Source organism: Spizellomyces punctatus, assembly GCF_000182565.1.
Source record: "Spizellomyces punctatus DAOM BR117 chromosome Unknown supercont1.3, whole genome shotgun sequence".
Taxonomy (NCBI): domain Eukaryota; kingdom Fungi; phylum Chytridiomycota; class Chytridiomycetes; order Spizellomycetales; family Spizellomycetaceae; genus Spizellomyces; species Spizellomyces punctatus.
This window is the reverse complement of record NW_015971539.1, coordinates 348,075-359,544: the sequence shown is the minus strand read 5'-3', so window position 1 is coordinate 359,544 and position 11,470 is coordinate 348,075. Positions and strand designations below refer to the sequence as shown.

General features: G+C 47.6%; 3 protein-coding genes across 3 annotated transcripts; 1 reads left to right on the top strand and 2 right to left on the bottom strand.

The window, feature by feature from the left end:
* Positions 1–8: 8 nt before the first annotated feature.
* Positions 9–839, bottom strand: SPPG_01808 (adenosylhomocysteinase; the record flags this gene model as incomplete). The annotated part of the gene is made up of 4 exons (XM_016750121.1): positions 9–439; positions 501–609; positions 648–757; positions 818–839. Coding segments are annotated over 4 exons (672 nt in total), but the record flags the coding sequence as incomplete, so codon positions are not given.
* Positions 840–2,458: 1,619 nt separating this feature from the next.
* Positions 2,459–6,070, bottom strand: SPPG_01807 (uncharacterized protein; the record flags this gene model as incomplete). The annotated part of the gene is made up of 7 exons (XM_016750120.1): positions 2,459–3,620; positions 3,686–3,965; positions 4,497–4,896; positions 4,973–5,256; positions 5,323–5,366; positions 5,429–5,467; positions 5,524–6,070. 7 exons carry the CDS (start codon positions 6,068–6,070, stop codon positions 2,635–2,637), a joined length of 2,580 nt encoding a protein of 859 aa, XP_016610763.1. The 3' UTR covers positions 2,459–2,634.
* A 321-nt stretch (positions 6,071–6,391) lies between these two features.
* Positions 6,392–11,462, top strand: SPPG_01806 (VacB and RNase II family 3'-5' exoribonuclease). The gene is made up of 5 exons (XM_016750119.1): positions 6,392–6,515; positions 6,586–8,303; positions 8,369–8,715; positions 8,794–8,951; positions 9,018–11,462. Exons 2-5 carry the CDS (start codon positions 6,619–6,621, stop codon positions 11,187–11,189), a joined length of 4,362 nt encoding a protein of 1,453 aa, XP_016610762.1. The 5' UTR covers positions 6,392–6,515; positions 6,586–6,618; the 3' UTR covers positions 11,190–11,462.
* Positions 11,463–11,470: the final 8 nt, after the last annotated feature.

Here is an 11,470-nt window from a genome sequence, read left to right as displayed (position 1 = left end):
ATGACACGGGCACCCATACCCTTGAGAGCGGCAGCACAACCCTTGCCAACGTCACCGTAACCAGCGACGACACCAATCTTTCCAGCAATCATGACATCGGTGGCACGCTTGATACCGTCAATGAGGGACTCACGGCAACCGTACAAGTTGTCAAACTTGGACTTTGTAACAGAATCGTTGACGTTGATGGCGGGGATCTTGAGCTTGCCCTCCTTCAACATACGGTACAAGTTGTGGACACCAGTGGTGGTTTCCTCAGAGACACCCTTGATACCAGCAAGGAGCTCAGGGTACTTTTCGTGAATGAGACCAGTAAGGTCACCACCGTCGTCAAGGATCATGTTTGGTGGCTGGCCATCCTTGAACGCCTTCAACTGCTGCTCAAGACACCAGTTGTACTCTTCATCAGTCTCACCCTTCCAGGCAAACACGGGGATACCTAAAAGCGCCATGTAAGCCAACCGCGCCAAAAAGAAAGATGCAAAAAGATAGCAACGCACCAGCAGCAGCCATGGCAGCGGCAGCGTGGTCTTGTGTGGAGAAGATGTTGCAAGAGGTCCAAGTAATCTCAGCACCGAGCACAATCAAAGTCTCCATCAACACAGCAGTCTGGATCGTCATGTGCAGACATCCAGCAACACGAGCACCGGTAAGAGGCTTGGACTTTCCGTACTTTTCCCGGAGGTCATGAGACCAGGCATCTCGTTCTCGGCAAGCTCAATCTCCTTACGACCAAAGTCGGCAAGGGTGATGTCGGCTGTTAAAACCAACGTGTTAGAACGCGTACCAGACAGTAAAGGACCAACCATATACGCACCAACTTTGTACTGCTGAACCATGTTTGCAAGTGTTGTTGGAGAGTGTGGGGAAAGGGTTGGGAGGTCGAAGATGGGGGTTGATGGGAAGGAGGGGGAAACCGTCCGGACAACTCGGTTCTTGTAGGAAATTCGCTTGGGGTGGACTGCGCCACATTGCCATATTAGACTAAATGATGGATGAAGCTGATTGGCTGCAAAGGATTCATGTAACCTTTTATAGCAAATATTGAAAATTGAAAAGACCAACGTTTGGGGCAACTTTTGCAAAACGTGTCCTTGAGGGGGGGAGATCGGCGACTGTTGCCGTTGCAAACAAGGAAAGGCTTCTGGTTCTTGTTGCAGGTCAAAGCACAACTGGATATGCATCAAAGGAAAAGACATGCTGTTATCCCGTTGTGAACAGCTGCGCAACATGCCTTTGGGGTTTCAAGGCAATTGAGACGAGTGTGTGTGCTAGATACCAAATCACTGCAAGATCTGCAAGTCAGCCTTGCGCAACCACGACGATCAGGGAGCTATGTCTCTCTCTCTATTCTCCACAATGACAAAAACAAGCAAATCCAAAAGCAAACAAAGAACTAACAATAAAGATCTCTCATAATAATATCAAACAATATATCGTTAGTCTACATATATACAAATGCAAAGATGTTTGTATCAGGTATCAGTAAAATAATGGTATGGAAGCAACCCTTTTGGGTGTGGGCGCTTTGGTGTAGTGTGCTCAATGGAATATGGTGTTGGAGTCTAGGTCGGTACGCCAGATTTCAAATCGGAGGCATGTGTTTTGCAGGTCTAAAATCCAAACCAAACCGTTCAACACACGGGTATGGGACAATGTTCAAACACACGTACCCACCTTTTCTTGCCATGAGATGGTATCCATCAAACACTTTTCGAGGACGATGCGAATTGTTCCCACAAGGAGGAGGGCCGACAGAAATGAGCATACTATTGCTGTCGCTACAAGCAAATGTTAAACCAGTATGTTAATGAACATAATACGCAACTCCTTCATACCAAAATCAATCTCTTGCATCCCAATCACAAGCGTCTGCTTCAACAACCGGGTTGCATTCCCGTCCATCATCATTGCCAGCGTTTGGTTCAGGATCGTGTGCGGGTGACAGGGGGTCCTTTTAGATGAAAGTAATAGATATGCACTTTACATATTCGACGCGGAGACGTCAGTGAACAAACGAGAGAGACTTCTCAACGGGCCATAAACAAAAAGCAAAGCAAGCCAGATGGGATCACGCTCTCAATCATGTCAACCACCAACCCAAACAAAACAGACTGACTCTGCAAGAAAAACCACATTCATAAAAGTGGGCCTACTTTTTGCATATGATCGAGCCATCTTTAGTTAAAACTCAGCGCCACGAAACAAAAAAAAGAAACAGATTGGCATTTGTTCAAGTGGAATGAGAAAGGTCATTCGATAGCTGAGGGTGGTGCGATGTGAAATTTGTTGCTTATATAAGCAAATCACGTGTGATTAACTTGCAAAGTGTTCTAAAACATCCTTGGATGATTCAACGGACTGCCAAGGATCCTGCATTCTACGGATCTGTCCAAATATCATTCACATGGAGTGACAAAATCCTAATTGTCATATGGAAACTTGAAACAAGTGACTTGTCACATTCAATGTTGAACTGGGACGGTGAAAAAATGTTGAGAAAGTCGTTCCTCCAAGTTTTACATAGTACACGGCAGTTACAAGAAAACTATGCAACAAAAAGAGAGAGATATCGGCCCTAAAAGTTCAACTATATACAAGGGGAAACAAAAAAGAAAAAAACTCAATGGTTTGTCAGTCCCCCCAGCCCCAAACCACCTCAAAGGCCTCAGAAACATGGACGCCCACATCCATTTTCAACACCCCTATATCCAAAGTCGACTGTCTGGCATCTCCATTCACTGTAACGCGAAACGGCTTATCCGTATTCTCATCCTCTGTCCGCACTCCCATCACCACAATCTCATGAACTATATACGAATCCGGGATGGCCCATTCAACGTCTTCTGCAACCTTTGCACCAGAGGACCGAACAGAAGATGCGGTTGCCGTAAAGGATATTTCATACGATGACTTTGTAGGAGTTGTTTTCAAGGATATGCCGTCATCAATGTACAATGTTCCCCCGGCATTCTGCGAGTCATCCAGTGCAACAAGGAGGTCGTACCCCGACTCCCGACTGTCATGTACAGTCAAGCTGGGTGTATGATGGGTAGGCACGACATATCCCCCTCGTATGAACGCGGGGGTAGGCTCCGTGAGCGGCGCCGACATGAACGGCATCGCCGAGGGGATCTCCTTGTAATGATACAAATTGTACCAGTTGGATTTGGGAAGGTAAGGTACGATCCTCTCTTGACCTTGTCGCAATATAGGTGCAACCAAAATGGAAGGACCGATCATAAATTGCGTGTCCATGTCCCAGGTTTTGGGATCCATAGGAAACTCCCAGCACAACGGACGGAGAACGGGTGTTCCCCTTGTCCAGCCTTCGTGGAAAAGCGTGTACCAGTACGGTAAAAGCTTGTACCGCGTGTGCAGCGCAATGCGAGATGCATGCGTAACTTGGGGTGTAACGAACGGTTCTTGGGGTTTGGCGCCCCGAACGTTGTGGTTCCGGCTGAAAGGGTAGAAAGCAGACATTTGCATCCAGCGAGTCAGGAGTTCTTCACTTGGTTCTCCGTTGAACCCTCCAATGTCCGGACCGACCATGTGGATGCCAAAGAGCTGAAAATTGATGCAGCCAGGGATGGAATAGGCGAGAGATTCAAAGGTTGAGACTTTTGAACATGATCAAATCAGTAATAGTCAAGCATCCCATGCTGCACGTATGCTAAAGACTCACAGTTATCACCCAACCAATGGGTAGTCCACCGTCCACTTCCGGCAAACGTACTCCGACATAGCACAAAAGGCCTTTTTCCACCTTCTATAACCGTCAAAGCCTTGTATGTTGCAATGGACTCCATGTGTCCATACAAATTATGTACATCGTACTCCAAAACATCGCCATAATGCACAGAGTCCATCGATGTTGTGTTTGTGTGGAGATCTTCTCGCTCCCCTGCATTGTTGATACGGTACGGCGGGTATTCGAGTGTACAGTGGTGAGTGTGATGGTGTAACTGGTGGGATTCCCTGTGTGTGTAGCAGTTGTGGTGGAAGGCGGAGCAACGACGCTGAGGGAGGGAACGACGTCGGTCGGGGGAGTAGAGAGGCTGAGAGGGTAGGCTCTGGGAGAGGGGTGGAACGTTGGGCGGTTCGGGCGTGCAGGGTCGAGGCAAACCTTCCCAACTGGAGATGATTTCAGGAGTTGATTCTGGTGTCGCAGTAGATTCCTTTTGTTGAGTCCCAGTAATTGAAAACCCGACAGCTCCCTCCTTGCCCCCTCCAGACTCGGCATTTGTTATATTTGACTCGAGAAGATCTTTTAAGGAATATGTCTGCACTTCTTGCAACTCTTCCACCGGTACCTCTCCAACTTCTCCTATATCCTCCCCAGCGTCAAATTCCAAGTCATCAAATACAGATTCAACCTCTGTCGCTGTAGAACAATTTGACCCGGCATCACTCTGTACCTCCTCGTCGGGTTCCAAAGGATGAATATGCAAAGCCGGCCCAGAAAGATCCGGTTGGATCAATTCATCCAGGTTCACCGCCTTATTCGGTGTTCTGGGATCGTCCTTGCATTCGCCTTTGCAGAAATTGGCCAGCTCGTTCATGTCCAGCCAAACACCGTCTAAATGCGAGATTTCGTACCATTCCCTCAAGCACCGATCCCAGTATTCATAAGCTTTTGGATGAAAAAAGTCTGGAAAGTGAACCCGTCCTGGCCATACTTTCCCCATAAAGTTGGCTCTCTTGCGGTTTTTCATGTAAATGTCGAGTTGAAGACCTTGTTCAAAGGACGGGTAATTTGTTTCGACTTTGACGCCTGGGTCGACAATCATGATGGCGTGCTGGTTTCTTTCGTGAAGTTTGTCTATGAACGCTTGAAGTTCTGCTGCTGGATAACGGATGGGGTCGTACGTGAAATCCTTAAATTCTTCCATGTAGCTACACAGTTCCATACAAAGCCCCGGTCAGCCGGCAATGGAGATGATGTTACCCAGACACCAGAAACAGTACGTACTCAATATCAAACCACATACAGTCCAACGGAATCTTTGCCTTTTTAAAATTCCTAACGACCTTCTTGACTTCATCCAATGTATAGTATCCCCATCGACATTGATGAAATCCCAAGGACCAGTAAGGGATAGGGGCTGGCAGTCCAACAACATCTGTATATTGGCGGCAGACATCCAAAGGCGTTGGTCCGAGCAGGACATAGAACTCGAGAATCCCCCCAATGATCTTGTAGATGAGAGTTCCTGGATGCAGCTCAATGTCCATTCCGTTACTGTTAAGAAGAAACTATAGCACCGGGTCAATGTCAACAAATGTTCATGACGGAATGGATTGGAGAGCGAGGCTTCTTACCACACCGTGAGCTTTGCCATCGCGAAGTTCCATGTACACAGGATCTAAACGAACCAAGAGTGAAGCAATGAAAGTAATCAACCATGCCATCATGCGACACACTTACGACAGCCGTAAAGATTTTCATTTGGTGGACTTGGCGCATCTTGCAAATGTTTTGAGACGAGGTACTTGAAAAAGCCCCAAGCGCCAACCGCATACCTCTGGCAAATATAGTCCATATACTCCCATCAGGGTCCTTTCGCAATGCTGAAACGTTCTCTCCAAGCCCATAAATATTCGCATTTTTCGGAGCAATCCCAGTATTAACCAGTTCAATATACTGATCCTTGAACACCATCTGACTCAAACTCGCGCGAAAGACGGGTGCGCCATCCTCATTACGAGTAACCGATAAAATCGTGTCAGGGATAAGGCCATTTTCACCTGGTTTGTCCGTCAACACATCCACACTGTAGGCCAGATCATCAACCTTGAGATCTCTATCAGGACTGGGCCGCTCAAAAATGGACTCTGGTACCCTCCATCGTCGGTTTTGGCGGTCACCAATGACAATATGCAGGCGAGAGGGTGTTTCAAACGTCACTTTGAGGGCGAGCTCGGCCACGTCGTGACCGAGGTGAGAAAGACGGGTCTGACCAGTGACTGTCAAGTCAGCGGTGATATAAGTTTCCTCTCTGTGAACATGTTCAACAATATATCCCGATTTGAAGCGCTCTTTGAGGCTTTTTCCTGTAGGCGGACACATTGTGGTCACTCAAGCCAGTTGCAGCAGGACGAGGCAAGCTCAACGAATGATACAAAAGCAGGGCCAGCAAGTTCAAAGTCAGGTTTTATTCGCATAAAACAGGTAGAGCTTAACGTCACGCTAAGGACCCATTTGTAAAACCCGCTACCTCCCTTGGACGTTGCAAGTCGTCCAGCCCATAAACCATCAAAACGTCACACTCCTTCCAGGACAGGAACAGTCCGTCTTTTACGTAGCGCGTATATCACGTGAACGTCATTAAACCAAATTGGGCGCACTTGAAAGTGCCTTGGCTTTGACACTTGTGGCCGAGTTTTAGCAGTTCCCTTTTTTAATCTTGAGTCGGCAGCTTCCAAAGCATCTGGTATCAGGGAATCAAGGTTTTGGATACGGAGAGGTCAACGAGTGGGAATCTCTGCGGAGCATCGAGCTGGTTTGCATAAGGGTATGTACCAAGGTCTTTCCATCTACCCATACGTCCATTCCGTCCAACTCAAGTTTTTCCGCATTCTTAGTCGGAAAAGCTTGTTTCTCAGTATCAAACGACAATGAGTTCCGCGTCGTATATTCCGCCTAGCGCAGAGATGCCATCCAGTGATACTTTCCCGAGGAGAGACTCTCACCCCGGTCGAGGTGGCAAGGGAAGTCGACGAGGTGGAAAGAGTGGCTACGATCCAGAACGAAGCTCGTATAGTTACATACCTCCTCCTCACCACAAGCTCGCTAAGGCATCTCTCAAAGACCACGCAAATGAGGCATATAGCGAAGAAACTGGCCCTGTTTCGCCAATTAAGCACAGCAGGCAACATAGTGGAAGCAGCGCAAGACGAGGCAGCCACGGTACGAACGAAGGATCTGGATTGCAAATGACGGATGGACATGCCTCTGGAACATCTGAAAAGTCTCCGGTACATCAGTCATCAAAGATCCAATCATCATCTAACACGACAACACGTCAAAACACCAAGAACAAGAAGAATGCTCAAAGAAGAGATTCGCAAGGGCATTCTCCTCCTATTCAGGCAGAGCTGGAGACCAGCAATGTGGGTGAAAATGGAACGACCGGACAAGGTGCGTCTGATCCCAAGAAATCAAGAAGAAAGCGACATCAACGGAAATCGACTGGCTCCAGAGATGCGTTGGACGTGGAAGTGCTGGAAGGAGACGGTGCTCTCCAAAGCGAAAACCCCTTTACTGAGAGCAAGCCCTCTGTACCTCCTTCAGATGTCAAAGGTGTAGAGGGTATAGGGCAGAAAAAGTCACGCAATCGAAAAAAGAACAAGCAAAAGCAGGCACAACATTTGGATGATCAAGAAACACCTATTTTGGTGATCGAAAGCCGTACCCTTGCTTCAGGTGGAAAGCTTCTTGTTACCAGATCCTGTTCCACCTCTCCTCGGAGTCCTGGCAATCCAGATGTCAGTTACAGCGATGGTACACCCGCTCCTCCGTCGACGCTCACCAACGCGGGTCCACCTACTTCTTCAAGGAAACTCAAGGATGTGCCCAACAACCCAGCGCACGATGCATGCATCCGGACACCTGGCAGAAAGGACGAGGAAGAAGAAGTAATTGACTATGCAGACTTGACCGCATTGAGTGGTCCTACTCCCAGCAAGCGACCCATTCGCAAAGCAAAGTCTCATCAAATTATTCGCCACGAAGGTTCTCGTAATGAGGCGGCCAGTAATAATGGAAATATGAAATCCCACGGCCGGCCATTCACAGCGGGGGATGGTTCGAGAAAAGAAAAAACTCTATCTGGTGGGAGAACTGATATGGGTAAAGCATTGGCCTACGGGTTAGCACCGGAAACACCAAAAGGCAATCGAGCAGGAATCCAACCATCGCCGTCTATACGTCAAGCCAAAAGCCATGAGCATATCAATAGGAGCGGCGCCGACGACGGTGTGCGCCGACGGGGAGCATCAGCTCGGAACGAAACGCCCAGAAAGAATGATCAACAAACTAGTTCTGATCGTCAAGGTCGCACTGTTTTCGAGAATGAGGGGAATCCTGACACCGGTATCCCATTGTCACGGAAGAAAGAACGTGGGAAGAAATCGTTTGGAGAAAAGTCGCAGGCCAACACACCAGAAGGACCTTTATCTTGGCGCCAGCAAGATACTCCCGCATCCGCATCCGCCTCTCCTCGATCTAGTGCTGTTCGAGAGTCGTATGGAAGCCCCCGAGCATCCCCCCATGTGTCCGCGAGACGGAATATCTACGAAGAGTGCGTGATAGTTCCATTTTATACAACAACAATATAAATCTTTTTAACTCTTAGTGACTTTCTAGGTACATTACGAGTACACAAGTGGCTGAAGGATTGAAGGACGGGACGTTAAAGCTGGGTTCTTTGCGTATCAACAAACGCAACCGTTTTGACTCGTATGTGAGTGTCAACGACGATGAACAAGATATATACATTTGTGGAATGAAGAATCGGAATCGCGCGTTTGAAGGAGATGTAGTAGTCGTCATGCTTCTGGAAGGTCAAGATCTTCAAAAGGAAGTAAATGGGGAGAGGAATCGACGAGAACAGAGGAGGAAGAGTAACCAGGAACGCCAGGCCAAGTGTGATGTCGTCGCGGAGGGTTATAGTAGCGAGGAAGAACTAGCTCCTGAGGATGAAGAAGATATTGGTAAAGTATCTTTGCGCGCTCTTTTGAAGGGTTTTACCTCAACGTTTTAACCTTCGTTTTAACCTTCCTGAATTTAAGATGTAGAGAATCGCGTGTACGGAAAGGTCGTTTACATTTCGGAACGTCGTCAGGATCGGTCGTTTGCTGGGACCCTCCAATTCGATTCTCCTATTTCTCAGATGCGAGATAGACATGCTAACCGTGATCGACCTCCAAAGATTGTCTGGTTCAAGCCCGTGAGTATGCTTTGTGCGTCTGTGAATGCATGCATGCAACTGACAATTTATGTGACCAATTTACAGAGCGATAAGCGCGTTGCGTTGCTGGCGATTCCAATTGAGCATGCGCCAAAAGATTTTCTTCAAGACCCGGTGGCTTATCAAAACATTCTCTTCAAAGCGGCTGTACTTAGATGGCCCGCCAGTTCACAGCATCCTTTTGGTGTGGTCACGGGCACACTTGGACAAATGGGCGAGATCTCAATAGAGACTGATGCTCTCCTCGTGGACGCAGGAGTTACGTGGGATGCGTTCTCCGATGAAGTATTAGCTTGCCTACCACCAGTTCCTTGGAGTATCCCACAGGAGGAGTACAGAAAACGTCGGGATCTGCGCTCAGAGCGCATTTTTTCAATTGATCCGCAAACTGCTCGGGATCTGGACGATGCTGTTTCCGTCAAACCATTAGGAGATGGAACATTTGAAGTCGGCGTGCATATTGCTGATGTTACGCATTTTGTACGCCCAGGAACCGCGTTGGACAAGGAAGCACGACATCGTGCTACAACCGTCTATCTTGTCCAGAAGGCGATCCCTATGTTACCCAGGCTCCTTTGTGAGGAACTGTGCAGTTTGAACCCTGGAGTAGAACGCCTGGCCTTTTCGGTGATTTGGAAGATGAATTCCTCTGCGATGGTGATTGGAACTCCTTGGTTTGGACGAACTATTATCAAGTCTTGCGCCAAGTTAAGCTATGATCATGCTCAGAGGCTCATTGACGGGAAGGACTGGGAGGGACTGCCTCAAGTTGAAATTAGTGGAAACACGACTATCGAAGATATAAAAGGAGATGTCCTGCGACTATACGAATTCAGCAAGATGATGAGGCGACGCAGGTTTGAAAATGGCGCGTTGTCCATTCAAAATGTAAAGTTATGGTTTGCCATTGATGATTATGGGAACCCCGTGAGTACGGGAGTATACGAGATCAAAGACAGCAACAAGCTGATCGAAGAGTTCATGCTGTTGGCGAACATGGCTGTTGCGCAAAAGATCAGTAGCCGATTCTCTAATTCGGCCTTGCTACGCAATCATCGAAACCCTCTGAAGAGGAGTATGGATGAATTTGTAGCTTTTGCGGCCAAATTGGGATATACCATCGATTCTTCCACCTCTGCGTCCCTGCAAACCTCGTTTGAATCGATACCGCATGCATTTCAGCGCTCTGTGTTGCAGCAACTGTGCATCAAACCAATGCAGCGAGCGAAATATTTCTGTACTGGGGCCATTGACATTACAAAGTGGCATCACTATGCGCTGAACGTTCCGCTCTATACTCATTTCACCTCGCCCATTCGTCGTTATTGTGATGTTATGGTCCATCGCATGCTGGAAGCTGCCATTGACAACGTCGAGTACGACATTTACAATACGAAAGAAGTAACTCTAGTTGCCAAGCAATGTAACGATCGGAAAGACGCAAGTAAAGACGCACAAGAAGCTAGTCAAAAGCTTTTCTTGTGTGCATATTTGAAGCGATTGTGTGAAAAGGGGGCCGTCAACGGAACGCAAAGCAATCAAACATCGGCGAAAGACGGAATTTTTGCAGAGGCTATTGTGTACAATGTGGGGACCAGAGGTTTTGACGTCTTGGTTCCCAAGTACGGACTCGAAAAGCGAATTTGGCTTGAGGATTCAATCGAGTTGGGCGAGGTTGTTGGGTGTGAAGAGGTCAAAGGGGAAGTTGGCAAACTTCGAATCTATTGGAAGAAGGATAGTAATGGAATGGCCGCTGTTATTGGTAGCTTGGAGAACTTGAACATTGGAGACGCAGAAGATGCAGTAGATATCATTTGCAGTGGGAGCGACGCATCGTCGAATGGCAAGCCTGAAGGTGAATCCGCCAACCCTGAAAGTCATCCCAATATTACCCCATGCATATCGTCGAACGACTCCGTATCTCTTCGTGATAATTCGTCGTCTTTGCATCAAACACCGTCCACCCCCGCCGGTGACGCTAAAGCCACCAAACCCAAACGCCGCACATTTGATCCCGCAACCGTGGACACGCAAACTGTGCGCATATTTGATCGTGTGTGGGTGCGAATTGTGCCTGATTTGACCAAAAGCCCTCCTGAAATCCGTGTATTCGCTGTGAAGCCTGGAAAGGTTGCCTTCATGGACGATATTGGTGAGGATGCTGTGGGAGTTCAAATCGATGTATCTTGTCCTGGTATTGTGGACGATGCAGAATGATTGGCCGCTGTATTCTCCTATAGACCAAAGATTTTCTTTCTTGTATGAAGTTAATATTTTTCTGTGCGTAGTGTGTGAAGATGGGGGAACATGATTTTGAAAATCTGGAAGGCGTTGTGGTTTGCGTGCTCATATTTTGTGGCTTTATTGGCGAAACCCTGTTTGTTGTGTAGATACCCAATATTGTAGATATGCGAGATATAGAGGTCTTGTTTCGGGTGAGCGTTGCAAAGAACGTTTGCTATTCCAAAAAAAACCATATTTCGCACTTACTCCAAATC

Excerpts from the sequence above, each read along its gene's own strand:
- SPPG_01806 (XM_016750119.1), top strand. The coding sequence starts at position 6,619 with ATGAGTTCCGCGTCGTATATTCCGCCTAGCGCAGAGATGCCATCCAGT. Across the intron at positions 8,304-8,368 it reads AGACGGAATATCTACGAAGA|GTACATTACGAGTACACAAG; the intron begins GTGCGTGATAGT and ends GTGACTTTCTAG. Across the intron at positions 8,952-9,017 it reads AGATTGTCTGGTTCAAGCCC|AGCGATAAGCGCGTTGCGTT; the intron begins GTGAGTATGCTT and ends ACCAATTTACAG.